Below are 21506 nucleotides of genomic sequence, written 5' to 3'. Positions count from 1 at the left end.
GACACCTCATTGCACGGGTCCTCAAATCTCCCACGTGCGGCGTAGGCCTGAAGTTTACAGACATCCCCCGTTGGTGTGTGTTCTTCTGCACGTGGGCTGACAGGATGTTGTCAAAAGTGTGTGGCAGTCGGGGCGCCTGGGTGGCTCGGGTGGTTAAGCGTCCGACTCTCGGTTTTGGCTCGGGTCGTGATCTCACAGTTCCGGAGTTCCAGCCCCGCAGCGGGCTCTGTGCTGACAGAGAGGAGCCTGCTTAGGATTCTCGCCCTCCCTTTCTCTCTGTGCCCCTCCCCTGCCCTCGCTCTCTCTCTCAAAACAAACAAACCAACACCTGAAAAAGAAAAAAGTCTGTGGCACATACGTTGTTTTAGAAGATGGCAGGCTCCAAATAGACTCAGCAGCCTGGAGGCACATTATCTGGGTGGACAGGATGGTGGCCCGGTGGGGTTGGACACACTTCCTTGTTAGTGACCATTTGGGAAAAATGGCACTGGGAAGCAGGGAGGTGGAAGGAAAAGTCCTTCATCAAGGAGTCAGGCAGTTAATCAAGTACCTAACATCGCCTACAAGTGCGAGTGCTGTGGGCAAGCAGCAAAGGGCAGCAGGGCCAGACATGGAACGTGGTCCCCACTACTGACACACGGCTCGAAGGTCTCACGTTCTTTTTAAAGAACCAAAGTTCCCAGACATCCTTACTCATCAATCTGTTCCTAAGGTTAAGATATGTACTTAGTTTCCAGAAGCCTACTACTTTACCTGGAATCAATAAAGCATCTAAGGGAGGAGAGTGGCGTCCTACATGCGACATGAATGTGACCCAGAAGCAACAATGACTTACGCTTTAAAATAAGCCCTGGGACAAACATCGTATCTCTTTTCAGAAATCCAGCATCACAACTATTAATGAAGAAAACAAGGACTGTACTTACTATGGCATCCTTAACAATTTGTTTGGCCACTTGCTCTGGTTTGCAAACAGATACGGTCTCTGAAATCAGACGAGTCTCCAGAGGCTGAAGGTGGGAAAAAAAATGGATACATCAGTACCATCATTGCCCATTAAGTTAAAGAACAAATAGTTCTTTTTTTTTTTAATTTTTTTTTACATTTATTTATTTTTGAGAGACAGAGAGAGACAGAGCACAAGCGGGGATGGGGCAGAGAGAGAAGGAGACACAGAACCGGAAGCAGGCTCCGGGCTCCAAGCTGTCAGCACACAGCCCGACGGGGGGCTCGAACTCACGGACCGCAAGATCGTGACCTGAGCCGAAGTCGGACGCTCGACCGACTGAGCCACCCACGTGCCCCAAGAACAAATAATTCTTACAACCCTCCTTCCCCTTCTTTGTAAATAATTCCAGTTTTCCACCTTTGAGCAGATTCCTACTTTTAGAATCCGGTCCATCTGGATTCTAACTCGGTTTCTACCTGGTTACTGTATAAAATTTAGCGCAGTAGCTGAAGCAAGATCAGGAGGCCCTTGCCACTCTCCGTTGGACACGTGTGGTCTCGGGTCCAGTGGGGACCACCAGAGCCGGAATAAGAAAACGCCACTGGGACCATCCCGGTAGACGCCTCACTGCTGGCCAGACACCTGACCAGCAGTGTTTATGCAGAGCCTCGACCGTGTGTCCTGAGCAAGATGACCAGCGTCTCTGTTCTGACCATACTCCCAGGCTAGCAAAAGACTGACATGCGGACAGAGCTGAGGCCCTGGGTCGAGACAGCCCCAGCCCAGTCCCTGTTCAACAATGCCACTGCTTCTTAAAGGACCTGTGGAGGAGGCGGGAAGGAGGAAACTGGGACAGAAAACACCGAGGGGCCCCTGGCACGGGCTGCACGCTCATTACCAGGCTGGGGCATCAGCACCCCAAATCAAAGGTGGTTAAAGGTCCACCTCAGTTGTCTCCTTTCCTGAATTAAAAAAAAAAAAAAATTTTAACGTTTATTTATTTTTGAGACAGAGAGAGACAGAGCATGAACGGGGGAGGGTCAGAGAGAGAGGGAGACACAGAATCTGAAACAGGCTCCAGGCTCTGAGCGGTCAGCACAGAGCCCGACGTGGGGCTTGAACTCACGGACCACAAGATCGCGACCCGAGCCGAAGTCGGATGCTTAACCGACTGAGCTACCCAGGCGCCCCTCCTTTCCTGAATTCTTAACTGGAAGTCCTTTCTCTTTTCATCTTTGCATGTTGCTGCCTTAATATATATTATAGCTACTTGTATATTTGTATTTTACCTCCTAAGTTCTTTGTGGGAAAGGGCTCCCCCCCACACTTTTTTTTATCTTCCTTAAGGTGACATAAACACGTGCTCAGAAATTCTTTAAAAGGGAGTTTCAGTTTGAAGTTTTAAAACTTAAAGCCTTAAACTGCATGAAACTATACACTTTTTTTTTACCACGTAGGATTGAGAAAATTAAAATAAAGAACAGAATGTATTTTCTTAAATTGGAAAAGCATAGCACTTCATAAAAGTCAAGTACTTCTTGATGAACCTGAATTAAGAGAAGGGTTCTTCTGAAGGTGCCTTGCTCCTTCCAGACCACCAGGCCACACACACAGTAGACTGAAAAGCACTATGGCGCCCCCTGCAGGGCTCACACATCGACATAGAATTTCATTTATCCAAAGTTGGCTCAACACTACACCAGAGGGAAAAAAACCAACTTAACATCAAAATCAGATCTTCCCAGGGAAATCACCACTTTTTGTCAGCTTTGGCTTCAAACAGAAAAGACTGCTTACCAAATGTTACAAATCCGCTTAGCGGGCCCCTGCTCATTCTAAGACAGGGCGTTTGGCTTACATTTACTTCTTTGAAATAGTTGTAATTTTAAGAGGCAGACTCAAAAAGAAGTGAATAGGGAAAAAAACGTTCTAAATCATACACATCTTTTTGCAAATACACAGTCTATGGAGCATAAGTGCCAATTTTTATGCTGCAGAAACTCGCACTTACTAAAGCATTACTATGAAGGAAAAGAAAACCAATCAACGCCCATTCAAGGTAGTTAAGTTCTGGTCGATTCCTTTCTTCTCCACTTGATTCATGTGCTCGGAGGATGCCTACAATGCATCAAGGCAAGGAAGAAAGAAGTTCCTTTGAACAACGTGCAAAGCTTGCCTTCAGCTCAGTCTGTCATTGTGTGTGATGTACATGTCCAGTGCTGATAAGCATCATAGAGAAAAGCAAAGCCAGAGGAAAGGATGGTGAGTGTTCCAAGGCACTGACATTTGAGAGACAGAGGGTCAGGGAAGTCCTCTCAGGGTGATGTCTGTACAGAGATAGAAAGAAACAAGGGATGAAGCCATTTGAACATCCAGAGAGAGAAGGGAGCAAGCATAAACAAAGCCCACAGGTGAGGACAGCCTGGGCAAGCTCAAAGAACAGATGGGGGGCTCTGGTAGGGCTGAGGGCAACAGGAGACACCACTGTGGACAGGTGGCCAAGGTCCACATAGTGCAAAACCCAATGAGCTGCAAGACCTTTGGATTCGGGGCTCCCGGGTGGCTCAGTCGGTGAAGCTGCTGACTTTGGCTCAGGTCACGATCTCACATAGGGCTCCGTGCTGACAGCTCAGAGCCTGGAGCCTGCTTCGAATTCTGTATCTCCCTCTCTCTCTCTGCCCTTCCCCCACTCGTGTTCTCTCTCTGTCTCTCAAAAATAAATAAATGTTAAAAAAAATTTTTTTTAAAGAAAAGACCTTTGGATTCTACTCTAGGCATAATGGGAGCCACTGGGGCCATACTAACACATGACAAGACCAACATGTGCGTTTTAATACTAACTTTAAAGGAGTCAAAATTAAAAATTCAGTTTTATGATGGCGGGGGGGGGGGGGGGTCCCACTAGCTGCATTCAAGTGTTCAACAGCCACAATGTGACTACCAGATTGGAGAAGGCAGACACAGAACATTTCCATTCTGGAGCATTCTATTAAACCGTGCTGTTTAAGAAGGGTTTTTCCTGGTTTTGTTTTTGGCTTTTTTTTTTTCTTCCTTGCAGAAGAGGTGTTTGAACAGGGGAGTGCCAAGACCTGACTGACAGTATAAAAGGATCACTGGTCACTATATGAGGAACAGACAGGGGGTCAGGAAGAGGGGCAGAAGCAGGCACACCAGTTCGAAGATTATGAAGAGCAGTTCGGGCAAAAATCCCAGCAGCTACCATTACGAGGATGGTACCAACAGCCGCGGTCTGAAAAAAAACGGGCCAATTCAGGACAAGTTCTGAGAGTAGAGCCAGGAGGAAGTGCGCAGGTCAAGATGTGTGGTGTGGGAGGAAGAACCAAGGCTGGCTTCTCGGTTACCAAGGAGATGAAAAGCAATGAGGGGGCAATGAGAGGGCATCAAACATTCCGTTTTGGAAACGCTAAGTCTGAGGTGCCCCGGCAACCAGGTGTTTAAGTCCAGAGGAGAGGATATTATTTCTAAAGAGTATCCTCTCATTTGCTAAAAATGCAGGCTGTATTCGTGAAGATAATACCTTATTAATTAAGTAAGCCTTTGAAGATTATTAGCAAAACGCATGGCCTTGGAAAATATGGGCTGTGTTCTCTAAGACTCCACATGAGAGTTCTGGAAAGTTCAGAGGCCTCTACCTTGCACATCAATTGTAAAGAACGCAGTTTTCTGTATGATGAGAATGACTCCAGGCTGAGGGGTGGAAAGTCAGAAAATTGAAAAAGGAAGATTTACAACATTAAAGGCTCGAAACAGACACAGAGGAATACTTACCTTTGTTTTGTTTTCTTCCGCAAACCCAGGGGTATCTGTGTCGGGCGGGTAGGCCACTGTGACGTAGACGTTATATGGCTTCACCTGCATTTCGGAAACAACATGTGCCCCTTCAGTAAACAAGGTCCAATTCTGCAACGACCCTTAGCCACCTGCACCGGCCACCAGGCAAACGTCGTGAATCCTGCCCTGATTTTCCCAAGGCAGAATGTGGCTCTGGGTGGAGAACCAGCACCGACTGGGTCAGGAAAACTCCTCTCCATGAAGATCATTTGGAAACAAAGGCACAGGGTTCGCCCCAACAACCTCTACTCCCGAAAACAGCTGGCGGAGATTCACCTCCTTCTGAGTGCTGCCCACCCCCACTGAGCAGGCAAGGCCCTAGGAGCTGTCCAGGAGGAAGGTGGACAGCTAAAGGGAGGTCTCCTTTCCCGCCTGCCCCCACCCCCCGGACACCACTCAGCACTGTGTGCAGGACCATGGGACCGGTCTCTGCGACTGCAAACCTGGCATTCTTCACAGCCGCTTCTGAAGCTCTTGTTGATTTCATCTACACAATACGTCAAGATCAGTCAAAACCCTTTTCCTATGCTCTTCAGAGCCAGGCCTAGAACTACACGGATCCCCTGAGAAGTCTGCCTGGTCGGGAACTCCCTAAGCCACCAGCCCCTGCCCAATAGGGAGTCAGGAGTCACTTGTACCCTCCCCCACAGAAGAAACCAACAGGATTCTCCACCCCTCCCCACCCCCCCCCACCCCCCGCCCCCCAGTGGAGCCGCCAGGTCAGACCAGCCAAGCAACTCCAGGAAAGACGACCTCACCCTTATTTATATGCAGAAACCCCTTCCCAGCTTCAAACAGGTTCCCAGGCTTCTTTGCCTCACTACAAGGCCTCCACGCCTCCACTCAGAAATATACCCCCAGCAATTCCAGAAGATTCTCCCCAGAGCGAGTGGGCCAGGACATACCCTTCCCAAAGATCCTGCACTTCAGTGGCCCTGCTCCACTCTCATCTGGCCCTGATTCTTAGTGGCTCTAAGGGTGATAGTTCACACCATCCAAATTTCTGTCCCGATTTTTACTTGCTCCTGGCTTGCTGCTTAGCCCCAGGATGCTACCTAGCTACCTTGGGGAGTTAAAAGCGGACACACAGCTGGGGGTAGGTAGGCCACTGTGCATCTCAAGGAGGTTGAAAAGTGCTAATAGCGAGTCCTCAGGCAACAGCCCCTGAGAGCACCCCAGGGTCCCGTCTGTTCACACAGCCCTTATTCTCCCTGGGTCCCTCTGCCGGGCACAGTTCTGAAGCCTGTGGGAGGAGCTGTCGGGGTCGGGAGAAGCATTAGATCCTGGCCAGCCATGCTGAACAGCACAATAGCAAAGGGTGATGTCTTTGTTGGTTCAGAGCCACTGCACTCAGGGCGTGAGAGAGCCCGTTCACTCGGCCTCCACGGGGCATGCAGCTTCAAGGCCCAGCCGTGCTCAGAAATAGCTCTGGATTCGGGCCAGCCAGTGAGGTTGATGAGCAAGCAATTTCTCTTCCACTTGTTTTTGAGATAGTGACTTCAAAAACCGTCTCCCACGGCCTTGCCCTCTGTTGTGCACAGACCAGACAAAAACACCAGCAAAAAAGCCGGTGAGTGGTAACTGGCCCACAGAAGGCCTGAAGCAGACTCGACTCAGACGTTCCTCTAACGCTCCTGTGCCCCTTCCCCCTGAAATGCGTAAGGACCTTGGCGCACAAGCGAATGTAAGACAGTGTGTCAGAGCAGTGTTTCTCAAGTTCAAGGTTATGGCTGAGCTACCAAACGCCTGAAACAGCTTTTCAGAACAGCTTTCTCCTGGCGTAGACACAGATCGTCGGGGTTGGAAGAAGCCGGTCCCGGAAGAAGCAGTTTGGGGTGCTGGTAGTCTTGAAGTCACATGACCCTCTCAGTCTGTGGTTGGGTTCCTCCGGCGGCTAATCCCTTCGTTGTTGTATTTACTCATCCAAGGGATACTTACTGAATGAGTCCCGTATTGTTCTGTGAATGAAGACGTGGACGTCAACAACGCGAGAGAGCCCCTGCCCTCGTGGCGCGGCCGGTCTCTTGAAACTCTTGGTCAAATAACCGGTAACATCTACATACGCTATACTCCATCTACACTTTCCTTTAATCAACTAGTCCCACAGCCCCGGCAGAAAACGAAAGGGGGTTGATGTGGCTTCACTTGCTCTTGCTCAGACGATGCCGACTCCTAGAGATCACCCCTGTCTCTAGGAATTTACAAGCCGACTTCACTAGCTGACTCCTCTGCTCACCTTGTGGCCGTGTGTTTCTCCTTGTCCCTGCTGACTGACCATCCTCTTTTCTCCTGCTCTGCCCACCTCCATGCTTTTCGTCATGTTCTTCCTTCCCCTGGTCTCCATTTCAATCAGAAAGACAACCGTCTGCTCAAGAACTGACTACCAAAATCATCCCACCTACAATGTGTGGTTCCTAATTCCATCGAAACGAAGACGGGGCGAGGGGGGCGGGGGTCCTGGAGGGAGGAGCAGAGCTGTGTCTGAGAAGCTCCAGAATTTCACCTAAGCTTACTTTTCAAGGCTGTGGGACAAGATGGCCTTAGGGGGAGGGGAGCATGACGGGAAGGAGGGAAGCACAAAAGCTATTTTTCTTTGACTTGGTCTCTGCTACCCACATCTTTGGCCGTAACCCAGCAGAAGTTGGCTTTCCAGAAAGATTAACTTTTAGAATCTTTAAATCATACATTTGTACCTAAAAAAACAGAGTTTAAAAAAAAAAAGGAACACCAAAAGGTGCAACAAATGTTTTATTATGCACAAAGCATGGCTAGGGTCCTACTTCAGTTTGGTGGGCAAAGGGTGGGGTGGACAGGAAGACTTAAGAGTTAGTTAAACCGGGGCACCTGGGTGGCTCAGTCGGTTGAGCGTCCAACTTCGGCCCAGGTCATGATCTCACAGCTCATGAGTTCCAGCCCTGCATCGGGCTCTGTGCTGGCAGCTCAGAGCCTGGAGCCTGTGTCAGATTCTGTGTCTCCCTCTCTCTCTGACCCTCCCCTGTTCATGCTCTGACTCTCTGTCTCAAAAATAAATAAACGTTAAAAAAAAATTTAAAAAAAAATTAACCCGAGAAAGATCATCACAAAGTACTTCAAGTCTGAGCAATTCTATGAGGTCTGTTTCATTCACAGAAAACACAACCACGATGGCAAAACAGACTGAAGTATCCAGGTTTCCAAAACAACACTGTAAGTTTGCAGGGAAACAACTGTTCTGATGTAGGTCTAACTATGAACAAACTGGATTTTGATTATTGAATTTATTCTCCTCTAAGCCTACTTTTCACGTGTTTATCTTATTCCGTGTTTCTGTGGGGACATTTTTCATGGAGTCTGAATATGGACAGCAGTCAAGCTGACTTTCAAGTCCAGGCAAGCTTCCTGCAGCGTGTGAATCACATTTGTCACAAAGAGGCTTTGGGGACTCTGTCTGTATTAGCAACTCACTTTCCTTTTCCTCCTCTTCAGTAACATGTCTGTTCTACCATGTACAAGGCTTAGGGACAAAAAGCCCTAATAAGCAGATTTTTCATTTCCAAAACAGCCCTTCACTTACCAGATGTCTAAGGCCGGATCAATCAGGTAACTTCTGACCTGAATTATAGACACATCATCTGCCCAGGGAACCAGAAAGCCAAGACGTTGTTACTGCGTTTGTTACAAAGTAACAAAGTGGCTTTAAGCAACTCCATGAACTACCAAAACTCAGCGCTCGTATCTATCAGGTGGCAAAACAACATGTGCCTCACAGATTTCCCAAAACTTTTATAAGCGTGCCTGGGTGGCTCAGTTGGCGAAGCACCTGACTCTCGATTTCAGCTCAGGTCATGATCTCATGGTTGGTGAGACCGAGTCCCGTACTGGGCTCTGTGCCAACAATGCAGAGCCTGCTTGGGATTCTCCTTCTCTCTGCCCCTCCCCTGCTCATGTGCACGGATGTGCGTGCTCACTCTTGCTCTCTTTCAAAATAAATAAACATTTTAATAAAAACATAAATAAATGGTTATTTGCAAAGGGACTTTCCAAGTAAAAATTTCAAAAGAAATGCTGGCATTCTTGTTTGAAATTTCACAGCCTTATGTGTCCTATTGGCTAAACATATTATAAAGAGCTATTATTGATTATGAGTATTTTTTTTAATTTTTATTTATTTTTGAGAGAGAAAGAGAGAGAGAGACAGAGCATGAGCAGGGGAGGGGCAGAGAGAGAAGGAGACAGAGAATCTGAAGCAGGCTCCAGGCCCTGAGCTGTCAGCACAGAGCCCGATGTGGGGCTCGAACTCACATAAACTGTGAGATCATGACCTGAACCAAAGTCGGAGGCTTAACCGACTGAGCCACCCAGGTGCCCCTTATTGATTATGAGTATTAAGCAAGCTGATGAAAATGAAATTTGGGGCTGGTTCCTTTTCGATGAGAATGGCACAGTCTACCAGTCTCTAAGTGGTGCATGAGGTTTCTGTCATTGATTGGACAACTCATCTGTACTGTGATGCTGGGCAATGTGGTGCTCTGTCACACACCATCAAGGGCTCTTCTGGGGATTTTATTTTATTTTATTTTTTTTTTTTCAACGTTTTTTATTTATTTTTGGGACAGAGAGAGACAGAGCATGAACGGGGGAGGGGCAGAGAGAGAGGGAGACACAGAATCGGAAACAGGCTCCAGGCTCCGAGCCATCAGCCCAGAGCCTGACGCGGGGCTCGAACTCACGGACCGCGAGATCGTGACCTGGCTGAAGTCGGACGCTTAACCGACTGCGCCACCCAGGCGCCCCTCTGGGGATTTTATAAATCGGCGGTCAGCCAACTATGGCCCTATGGACAAATCTGGCCCTCTACCTCTTTTTGCAAATAAAGTTTTACCGGAACACAGCTATCTCTGTTCATTTACCTATTGCACATGGTTGTTTTCCTGCTCTCACAGTAGACTTGAGTAGTCGCGACAGACACCATCCAGCCCTTGAAGGCTAAAATGCCTACAATCTGGCCCTTTACAGAAAAAAGTTGCCAACCCCTAACCTAAATTATTAAACAGGATCCCCAAGTCACACACACTCCTACCATGAGAAGGGTGGCCAAAATGAATTTTCTTCCGGGCTTTTAACATCACGATGTAGTGTTACATTTCAGTGCAAGTTACAATAGAAAGAATTTTACCTTGCCTTTTCAGTGTGTGATTTGGGATAGATATGTGTGGTACTTTCTAAGCGTCCCCATTGGACAACAATGCGGCAGTCAGCTTCCCACAGCTGAGGTTGTGTGAAGGTTGTCACATCATGACAAGCATTTATTTCGATGCTAATGCTAACCACACCCTCTTTCACAACACGTTCTCTTAACTGTGAAAATAAAAAGCATTCGCTCTCATCAAGATTTCTTTAAGATACTAAAGTATAAGTCTCAGGAGAGCCAAACGATATTTTTAATCCAACCCTCTTGTTTTACAGAAAAGGAAACAGACCCAGTTAAATGATTTGTCTCACAGCTGAGAGCTAGATGGGAGCTGATTCAAGCTTTTCCCTCAAACACGTGCTAATTTCATCACTCGGTCTTAAAGCAGAGATCTTTTCGTTAAAGAAACACCTCTAGAGAATCGCAGGCTCACATGGTATTAGACTGAAAACTACAGAGTAAATATAAAGTAGTACTTTGTGTATTAAGTTAAGCCAGCGAAACACCTCCCAGCCCTTTTGCTTCTATCCCCAGTAGAGTCTTTATGCGATGAAAAATGTTACCTGCAGAATTCAAGGGCTGAGCCGATGCCCTTTCGCTAACGTCACGTCTACAAATGTCTAACGTGATACGACAACACGTGGCAAGTAGCTGCAAACCAAAGGGGAACATCCACTGCCGAGCTGGAAGATAAAAACTGTGAAACTGAATACAGCGTTTACCTCCATCTGCAAAGCTTCAGCCAGTCCCCTGATGGCAAACTTGGATGAAGAGTAGGCCGTAAAACCGAATAATCCCAGCTGTCCTGCCTGGGACGAGACAAAGACTATCCGGCCGACACGACGCTCCTTCATGGTGGTGATCACTGCTCGGCTGGGGTACACGCTGCCCAGGTAGTTGACGCTCATTAGTCTCTGCCGGGAACAAAGGGCCACGTGAGGAGTGAGCAAGGTCAAAGCCTCAGGGCTGCGCTCCACGGCAGTTGTCTGCTCTCCGGATCTGAGGGCCAGTGGAGCCCAAGTGACTGGGAGCCCAAGGGATGTGTCGAGGGAATGAACGATGCAGTGATGCTGTAAATGCGCCCCGGTGCCCATGACCTGCCCTCTCAAGCCTACTTCAGTCTAGTCTCTTATTCTCCTCGTGACGGCAGTGATGTCTTCGCTGAAAACCGGTCAGGATTAGTCTTCTCCTGATCCAAAGTATGCTGTGTACTGCAAGCAATACTTTCTGAAAAACAGTTTTAGGAAAAAGCCCCCCAAGGATCTCTGGCCCTGTTAGTTCCAAGCTTCGGAAACATCACAAAGAGACTAGGACGTGGTTAACGGCATGGACTGTGGTTACTACCTATTGGATGATGAACAAGAGAGTCAGGCACTACTTATTTCGGCAGCTGCACACAGGGCTAGTGCAGGTATTAGCCACAGGGTTGTTGCAAGCGTTGAAAGAGGAAACACAAGTCAAGGCATAGCCTCTGACCCACCGTCACCTGCTCGGTCAGTGTTGGCTCTTACATCATGATGGGTAAGAACTTACGTAGGTACCAAGAGTGTATCTTCCTTTCATCCTGGCAACTCTCAAAAACCTTACATTTTAACTTGAAAATCTAAGAGTACTGGCATTAAAATGTTTCTATATTAAGGGGCACCTGGGTGGCTCAGTTGGTTAAGAGGCTGACCCTTGATTTCGGCTCAGGTCATGGTCTCATTTCATGAGATCGAGCCCCGTGTCAGACTCTGTGATGACAGAGTGGAGCCTGCTTGGGATTTTCTCTCTCCCTCTCTCTCTGCCCCTCCCCTGCTCGTGCATGGGTGTGCTCTCTCTCTCTAAGATAAATAAAATATTAAGAAATGTTTCTATATTTAAAGTCCTGTAAAAATACTAGATCTATCACCATGTGAAACCAAACACTTCATTGCATACTATATTTACAGTGACTGTAACTAATTCAAATATTACACAAAAGTACACGTGCATAGGTGCAAAACCAAGGAACTCCAGAACACTGTAAATGATTGTGTTAGGATGTTGGGATTCCCACTTTTCCCAAAATGTCTTTTAATATCATTATATTGTCTTGATAACAAAAATGCTCTTAAAAAGTACCCCGAAAAGATAGCACACTAAACCCAAGTGTTCACTTCAGCTCCCTTCTAGAGACCTAACTAAAATCTCAATAAAAAGATAAATTTTTGGGGCGCCTGGGTGGCTCAGTCGGTTAAGCGTCCGACTTCAGCTCAGGTCACAATCTCGCGGTCTGTGAGTTCAAGCCCCGTGTCGGGCTCTGGGCTGATGGCTCAGAGCCTGGAGCCTGCTTCCGATTCTGAGTCTCCCTCTCTCTCTGCCCCTCCCCCGTTCATGCTCTGTCTCTCTCTGTCTCAAAAATAAATAAAACGTTTAAAAAAAAAAAAAAAGATAAATTTTTGTAAAGGCAAGAACCCACAGAGCACAGACAACAGGAAAGAAAATAACATTTTGGAAGCTGAAAATCAGCATGGCGAGTGATAACAAACTTAGTGGAAAGCTGAATGCTAGAAGCAAGGAGCAGAGAAACTGGGGGCGCCTGGGTGACTCAGTTGGTTAAGCATCTGACTTTGGCTCAGGTCATGATCTCGCAGCTTGTGAGTTCAAGTCCCACGTCGGGCTCTGTACTGATAGCTCAGAGCCTGGGGCCCGCTTTGGATTCTGTGTCTCCCTCTCTCTCTGCCCCTCCCCCTTTGTGCTCTGTCTCTTTCTCTCAAAAATTAAAAATATATATATATATATATATATATACATATATATATACATATATACATACATATAAGAACAAATTAAACCAAAAGCATGCAGAAAAAAATATTAAAAATAAAAGAAGGAAATAAATGAAATAGAAAACAGAAAAATAAATGAAATAGAAAACAGAAAATTAACAAAACCGAAAGCTGGTTATTAAGAAGATCAATAAAACTGAAAAATCTCTAGCCATGCTGGTCAAGAAAGATAAAGGACACAAATTATCAATCTCAAGAATGAGGGGGATGACATCACTACAAACTCTAAGTTTATTTATCTATTTTGAGAGGCCAGGGAGGGGCAGACAGAGGGAGAGAGAGAACCCCAAGTAGGCTCTGTACTACCAGCACAGAGCCCAATGTGGGACTCAAACCCATGAACCACAAGATAATGACCTGAGCTGAAATGAAAAGTCAGGTGTTTATCTATAGATATTAAAAGGACAATAACGGAATATGATGAATAACTCTGCCAATCAATTCAATGACTTAGATGAAATGGACCAATTCCTTGAAAGACACAAGCTACCAAAGTCACTCAAAAGAAATAGATAAGAAGATATAGATGTAGCCCTACATTTATTAAAGAAATTGAATTAAAGTTAGAAATCTTCCCACAAAGAAAACCTTAGGCTTCCGTGGTAAATTCTACCAAACATTTAAAGAAGGTTAATATCAATCCTACACAAATCCTTCCAGAAAAGTGAATAGGCAGGAATACTCCCCCACTTATGCTAAGAGGTCAGCAATACTTTTACAAAAAAATCAGAAAAAAACTACAACTGGGTCTATCCCAGGAATGCAAGCTGGTTTAACATGGGAAATTAATCAGTGTAATTCACCATATTAACAAACTAAAAACAGAATTCTGTGATCCTCCCAATAGATGCAGAAAAAACACCTGCCAAAATTCAACCTCCATTCCTTATAAACACTCTCAGCAAGCTAGGAATAGAAAAGAACTTTCTCAACTTGATAAAAGACATCTACCAAAACAAAGCAAAACAGAACTACAGAAAACATCATACTTAATGATTAAAAAACAAAACAAAACAAAAGTTTTCTCCCAAGATCAGGAACACCACAAGTATGTCTGCTCTCACAACTTCTATTCTGTACTGGATGTTCTAGCCGTACAATAAGGGTATCCAGATGGGAACAGAAAAAGTAAAATTGTTGCAGATGACATGATCTTGAATGAAGAAAAGCCAGTGAGCACTAGAATCAATAACTGACTTTAGCAAGACTGCAAGATCAATACAAAAATATTAATTGGATTTCTCTACGTTCGTTCGCAATGAACACTCAGAAACTGACATGAAAAATGCCATTTACACTAGCATCAAAAAACAGGAAATGCTGAAAAACGATGTGTAAGACCCATACATTGAAACCTACAAAACACTGCTGAGACGCAAAAGAAAATGTAAATAAATGGGAGATATACACTACGTTCACAGGTTAGAAGACTCGGTTATTGTTACAATGTCAGTTATCCCCATGTGGATCTACAGACTCAATGTAACCCCAATCAAAAGCTGACAATAATTATCCTTAAAATCCACAGGTAGATAAAACAAAATATAGTTCCAAGGATCCACAAAGAAAACCATTAAAAAGGAAAATTAAGAGAAGTTCCCCGGGACCACCACCAGTTTCGGTGATTCACGGACAACCTCACGGAACTCTGCCCCTGATCATACCCGTGACTAAGATTTATGACAGTGAAAAGGCACAAAACAAAATCAGCAAGGGCAAAAGGCACCTGGGCCAAAGTCCAGAGGAACCAGGCAAATTTCCCAAAGTCCTCTCCCCGGGGAATCATACAGCACGTGCTGAGACCCCCCCAGCGATGAGTTCTAACAAGTATCCTGTGCAGGCAACTTCTGTGCATGAGAACCCTGTGGGCCTCAGTAAAGCTAAAACCAACCAAGCGAACAAACAAATCATCAAAACAAAACAATCAAATTAAAAAAAAAAAATGAAAGCGAATTGATTTTAAATAGAAATGAACTCTTATCTTCAGAAAATGCATCAAGCCTAGCAGTGGGCGTTCCAACAGGCCTTACCCACGATGAGCACACATCCAGATGTGACCACGACACGGCAAGGGACGGAGACAGAGAAGGGGGACAGCCGAGGGGCAGATAGATACCGGCCTCAGCCGGGAAGAGGGCTCTTCTAGAGCGGGCCATGAACATGGGGCGGGGTGGAGGGGGGGGAGGCCTGGTCACCGATAGAGGCAACAGGCTTTGGGTTAACAGTCCTCTCTTTTTAAAAGTCTGGTTCTCAGGGCGCCTGGGTGGCTCAGTCGGTTGAGCGTCCGACTTCGGCTCAGGTCATGATCTCGCGGTTCGTGAGTTCGAGCCCCGTGTCGGGCTCTGTGCTGACAGCTTGGAGCCTGGAGCCTGCTTCGGATTCTGTGTCTCCCTCTCTTTCTGTCCCTCCCCTGCTCATGCTCTGTCTCCCTCTGTCTCAAAAATAAATAAAACGTTAAAAATAAATAAATAAATAAATAAATAAATAAAAGTCTGGTTCTCACTGGGCTGAGACCGCTTCCGACACCCGCTATCAGCTGCCCACTCCTCCCCCTGCCAACTGCGTGCTGACCTCTGTCCCCCACCCCTCACTCCGAGGTTTCCCCATCACCACCCCTGCCTCGACTACCTTCCCTCCTGATGCAGCAGGCAGAAAGCACCTCTAACAACCGAAACGCAGATCACACCACCACCCAGCTGACCTTAAGCCCCTTCAAAAGGTTTTGGACTAAAATCCAAACTCCCCGTGGTGGCCATTAGGCCCCAGCGGTTCTGGCCCCTGCTCCACTCCACATCGCTCCAAGAGCTGACTCCCCACCCCTCTGGCCTGTAAAGGCTCCTGGTCAGTTCCTTGAGTTCGCCCTCCGTGCTCAGTCAGGGTGGGTCTGTGGATTCCCCCTCTGTTAGCCTCTCTCTCTCTCAATCTCTCTCTCTCACACACACACTCACACATTCTCATACATTCGCTCACGCTCATACACACCCGACCCCTTTCCTGCTGGCCCCCTCAGCACGTCACACCGAGACGAATACGACCACGAGCTTCCCCAACTGATTCTTTATCCAGCTGTTGAAATCATCTTCAAAGTCCCCCTTCGATTACTTACAGTAAAGGCGTGCAGGTCAAGACAACTGCCTTATTTAGGCCGAGTAGATAAAGGAGCCTTAATACACTCCAGCCCCAGATCAGGTGCCCTCTGCTTACAGCTACGTCTGGACTCTCCTCTGACTGGACTTTGTATCACACAGGCCACACGCCTTCCCACAGGCCGCCAGAAGCAAGGCATCTCAACTACTAGGCCCACAGTCTCCTTCTCCACAAAAGGGGGATGGCATTTACCTTCGCGGGGTAAAGCGTTCAAAATCTACTACAGGGGCACCTGGGTGGCTCAGTCGGTTGAGCGTCCGACTTCGGCTCAGGTCACGATCTCACGGTATGTGAGTTCAAGCCCCGCGTCAGGCTCTGTGCTAACTGTTCAGAGCCTGGAGCTTGTTTCAGATTCTGTGTCTCCCTCTCTCTCTGACCCTCCCCCGTTCATGCTCTGTTTCTCTCTGTCTCAAAAATAAATAAACGTTAAAAAAAAAAAAAAATCCACTACAGCAGTAAAGGCTAATGGAACGTGAAGAAAAAGACAGTTGATAGGATGGCAACTAAAAACCTGTTTTAAAATTTTTTTTAATGTTTATTTATTTTTGAGGGGGAGGGGAGGGACAGAGAGAGAGGGAGACACAGAATCCGAAGCAGGCTCCGGGCTCTGAGCTGTCAGCACAAAGCCGGACTCAGGGTTCGAACCCACAAACCGGGAGATCACAAGCTGAGCCGAAGTCAGACAATTAACTGACTCAGCCACCCAGGTGCCCCTAAAAGACTGTCTTGTACTTCAGAAAGATTTCAAAACCGATGTCCATTTATTTAGAGCTGACATAGATTACTAAGAGAAGTTCCCTGGAAAACTTGTTTAAAAGTATAAACAGAAACATGACGCATGGTCTTTTCGTCTTGATTTCAGAACTCAAAAGGGTCTGCTCATGAGCTTTTTTGGCTTCCCAAACCCTGACGCTTGAGATGAAAACCCAGCAGCCCTTGGCTTGCAGAGACCTCTCTTAAAGGGAGTAGCTCGGTGAGTCGTCACAGCGATGTGTGTCCGCTTGGAGGGGTCACCCCCGTGTTACAGCTCGGGAAGCCACGGTCCAGAGACCCGTCTGAACTCTTAACGCTGGATGGTCACGGCACTGGAACCAAAACCTTGTTGAACCCTCCCCTCGCCTTCTAAAACGTCTATTAATCCTGAATGCATTTTATCTATGCCGTTGGTAAAGCCTTCACCTGTAGCCCCGTCCTACTTCTGGCATATGGCCTACTCGACCAGCGAAAAACACAAATGTCTACTTACTTCAAAAGTGCTAACTTCAAGGTCTTCAAATTTTCCCGAAAGCGACATTCCTGCACAGTTCACAAGCATGTCTACTGGGCCCAGTTTTTCCTGTGCCTGGAAAAATTTATGAGAGCAGGCAATAAGAAAGAGAAGAATCGCGTCGTAGCAGATCAACGCCAATAAATACAATCTATAAAACCATTAAACCTACAGAGATGATTTAACAGCTCCACACTGCACGCTAAAACAGTAAGAACCAATCGAAAGGCAAGTGAATTCTTTCCGGTTAACCCGGCCCCTTACTTGTTTTATGACATTTTCTACTTGGCTGTAGTCTTGAGATACGTCAACTGATATACAAAGCACCACCTGTTAGAAAGAGGACACAAAAATGATCAAAGCCATGCAGGTGTCTAAAACTATTTTTTAAACAATTTTTTTAAAGTAAAGGCAATTGTTTCCAATAACTAGGGAGTCTAGTTTTGTATGCACAGATAGTAGTGTCCAGAAATCTGATGGTGCAACAGGAGAGCTTAATTTTCTTGGCCATTTTCACAAAAAACTCTTGCACAAACTCAAAAACATGTGTTAAGAAATGTTGGCCAAAGTACAGATTTTTAGGCATAAAATAAGTAAGTTCTGGGAATCTCACGTACGGTGTGGTGACTCCTGTTCCGAACACTGCATTGTCTGCTTGAAACCGGCTAAGAGAGTGGACCTTCCGTGTTCTCAACTCCCATAGTCACACGCACACAATAACTATGTGAGGTGATGGATGTGTGAGCCAGCTTGAGGCGGTAAACATTTCACAGTGTAAATGTGTATCAAATCATCACGTGATACACCTTAAATACATTCAGTTTTTGTCAATTATACCTCAGTAAAGCCAGAAACAGAAAGTAAACGAAATGTAAAAAGCTCCTCTTGGAATGCCACTGATCTATAGTGACAGAAAGCAGGTCTGAGATCACCTGCAGCCAGATGTGGAGAGAGGCCCGGACAGCAAAGAGGCAAAGGGAACCCTAGAGATATGGACACGTTCTGTGTCCATTTCACTGGTGGTTTCACATGCGTATGTATCTGTCAAAAGCCATCAAACTGTACTCTTTTTTATTTATTTTTAGTTTTTTGTTTTTTTGAGTAGGCTTCACATGCAGCATGGAGCCTGATGCAGGGCTTAAAACTCACGCCCCTGAGATCAAGCCCTGAGCTGAGAGCCGACTAAGCCACCCAAGCGCGCCCTGTACCCCTTCGGTGGGTGTGGTTTACGGTACATCAATTACATCTCAGGTTGTTGAAAAGAAAACATAATTCACGTGAAAAATAAACTGTACATAAATCGTATCTCAAGTTAACACCTTAGGTTGTTAAAAATAAAAACAATAAGTCTAATAAATAAGCTTACACAAAGACTCCTATTGGAGCCATACCAGAGCTGTGACTGCCCTCCTGGGGTTCCCTATCGGCGGGCAGAATACAGAGATACGCACACCATACCTACTCACCAAGGCCTGGGACCTCAGTTCGGGTCCCTCCTCAGAGGCTGAGCCAGGTGACTTTATCCTTCAAGGCCAAGGGTCGCTCTGGGCCTGTGGGAGCTTGTGACCCGCCACTCACAGATTCTCTAGACAAGGGGTCACCAAGGGAAACCCACCCAGAGCCCAGGACAAACCTGGCCGTGTCCAGAGGTTCACAGCCCAGAGAGACGGTAGGAAGAGGCCAGCCCGTGCTTACCATGGAAAACAATTAGTCTTTGGAAAGGAAGGAGGGAAGGAAGGGAAGAAGGAAAGGGGGGGAAAAAAAGCACATATTTCAGTGCTTACTTACTTTGATAGAACTTTGTAAAACAGCAGTTAAGAATACTAATGGGTACCGACAATGAGCTATTGTTTTAGTTTCCTTTTTTGGATAATGTTTTCAAAGCCAGAGCTTAGCCTCTGACATAGGAATGTTCTACGTTCCAAGGGGGGTCACCGAGAGAAGCAGAAAGGCATTTCTTCTCGGTATTTCCATGAGTTCTTCTCTGTTGACACTGGCCGCCACGCCACGGGGCAGACAGAACGAGGGCACAGACGCGTCAATGCGTGCACCCACATGTAGCTGCGGGCGCAAGGCGGGCGGCCCCTTCGTTCACTGGCTGAGCAGAACCTGGGGAGCCTGCAGTGGCCTCACCTTCAAGCAAAGGGATCAGAAGCTGGTGACGCCAAAGATCCCCTCTAGCTCTAGGAAGACACAACGTGAAGAATAAAGCCACGACATGAAAGGACACCACCTTAGAATCTGCTGCACCAGGCGGCAAGTCCTACTTGATGCAGGAAGGAACCCTATCCAGACGATCTAAATTCCTAAGAAAAGGAAACACAAATGTAACCGAGAATACTCCAGAAGAGTTGCCCTTGGGTTTTATATCCCTATAATCACGGGATTTTTACACAAGTCTTTTTATATAGTATTAGATCATTTACTATAAATAGAAGCTATGCCACAGGCCAGCAAAATTTCAGGGAAAAAAAGGGTCAACAAATCACCAGGAAAAGAGCATCCACTCCACGGGCACTGCTTACGCTAAGCCATACAACAAACCCACTCTGTGCCAGCAGGAGGACGGAGCTCCCTCGTGCCACCCCGGGCCCTGACGATCTTCCCTTCCCTGATGTAGATGTCAGGAACCTGTCACATGCCCTAAAGTCTTCTGACAGACGAAGTGGGGGCAGGAGCCACGGAGAAGAAGTCCGGGGCACAGAGACGGTGCTGACCACAGGCCTGGCCTTTAGCCGGGAGCATTCAAGCTCCTTGGTTTTAGAGGATATTTCTTCCTCTATCAGAATTTACACAAATACGAAAACAAAACAAAAACAGGAAGCTTTGCGAAGCTGCCTGCTTTCCATGTTCACAGGCACGATCGGAGGCCACAGGAGTAGAGAAAACCTCACATATGTGCGCAAGGAGGCGTGCGTGACAATTTCCACCTGCAGCACAGAGTACCAGAGCCAAAGACATGCAACCCTGTACAGGGAACTAAACACACCGTGGGGCGCCCGAGACTGCGCCACGGCCGTGAAAACAATGAGGCTGATTTATTTTTATTGACATGGAAAGGTCTCTAACATATTTTGGAGGGGGAAAAAGAGGCAGTCAAAACTACAGTGAAATACCATCTAATACCCATCTGAAAGGCAAAAATTAGAGAGCGTGCCAGTACCAAGGGCTGGCAAGGATGCGAACAACGAGAACCACCGGGCATTGCTGGTGGGCGAAGCTGCTGAAATGCACACACACGCCGTTAGCCCACGATGCCATTTCCCGGCACGGTCCACTCTTGGGCAAGCACACAGAGACATGGAGAAAAACTTTAGTAATGGCAAGAAATAAAACTAACCAAAAAACTGGAAATGAAATAGCTACCACCAGCAGAACTGATGAACAAAAGGCAGTGTACATATTTGTAGGAAAATGCTGCAGAGCGGTAAAAAAAAAAAAAATGAGTGGACTACTGCTTTATGTGGCCACACGGAGGAAATTTGAAAAAACAGTATCTAGTGAAGAAATCAAGTTGCACAAAAATGCATACAGAATGATGTCCTCCAAATCTAACAGAGACAGAAAGTAGACCAGTGATTGCCCAGGGCAGGGGTGGGGAGAGCGGGCTGGGAGAAGTGGGGAGTGACTGGGTGCGGACTTCACGGGATGATGAGAAAGTTCTAAAGTTGACTCTCGTGACGTTTGTGCAACTCTGTGGATACGCTAAACACCGCTGAATTGTACACTTTAAATCGGTGAGTTGAATGGCAAGTGAATTGTGCTTTAATAAGGCTGACAAAAAAATAAGAGTGATGCCATAAAGTTCAAAACGAAGAGAAGTAAACGGTACACTATTTAGGGTCACGTGCACATACAGTCAAATTAGGAAGAAAAGCAAAGGACTCATCAACACAAAAGTCAGGTTGGAGGCTGCCTCTAGGAATGAGACCAGAGGATTCAGCTTATATGGGCTCACCAAAGGGGGGCTCAGGGGCCCCGATAAATCTCATTACTTAAGCTGGGTGATGAGTGTAATATAACTTAATGTCATGTTTTATACTGAAAGATACACACACACATACCATTTTTATTTATCCAAAAATTCCATAGCCAAAAAAATTTTAATACTCCTTTCCTCTTAAGTGTTTGTATGAAGTTAACTTAAATAAATAATTGAAATAAAATCATTTTCTAGAAAAACGTTATTTGGTCATTTGTGAGTGTATGTCAAAGTCTATAACTTTTTTTGTGATAACCTGAAGACAATTCAAACAATTTGGCCTGTTTAAAAAACAGTCTGACAGGTATTTTAATGAAAAAAAAAAATCC

General features: G+C 46.3%; 1 protein-coding gene and 1 long non-coding RNA gene across 4 annotated transcripts in view; both read right to left on the bottom strand.

Moving 5' to 3' along the window:
* Positions 1 to 21506, bottom strand: part of KDSR (3-ketodihydrosphingosine reductase) — a 37649-nt gene that overhangs the window by 8475 nt on the left and 7668 nt on the right. For 2 of the 3 annotated variants that reach the window (XM_058691876.1, XM_058691877.1), the window contains exons 4-8: positions 17460 to 17525; positions 17175 to 17270; positions 10694 to 10885; positions 4739 to 4822; positions 927 to 1010 (exon numbers count right to left, since the gene is read on the bottom strand). In XM_058691876.1, coding sequence (XP_058547859.1) covers positions 927 to 1010; positions 4739 to 4822; positions 10694 to 10885; positions 17175 to 17270; positions 17460 to 17525 — 522 coding nt within the window. Of the gene's footprint in view, positions 1 to 926; positions 1011 to 4738; positions 4823 to 10693; positions 10886 to 15887; positions 16117 to 17174; positions 17271 to 17459; positions 17526 to 21506 lie in introns of those variants that run through there. The other variant, XM_058691878.1, reaches the window with a different exon arrangement.
* Positions 10200 to 10687, bottom strand: LOC131489959 (uncharacterized). The gene is made up of 2 exons (XR_009250850.1): positions 10535 to 10687; positions 10200 to 10415 (listed from the first exon to the last, which is right to left on the bottom strand). It is a non-coding gene; the product is annotated as an uncharacterized LOC131489959 (long non-coding RNA).

The sequence above is a fragment of the Neofelis nebulosa genome, chromosome 11, assembly GCF_028018385.1.
Source record: "Neofelis nebulosa isolate mNeoNeb1 chromosome 11, mNeoNeb1.pri, whole genome shotgun sequence".
NCBI lineage: Eukaryota > Metazoa > Chordata > Mammalia > Carnivora > Felidae > Neofelis > Neofelis nebulosa.
This window is presented reverse-complemented; position numbering and strand designations above follow the sequence as displayed.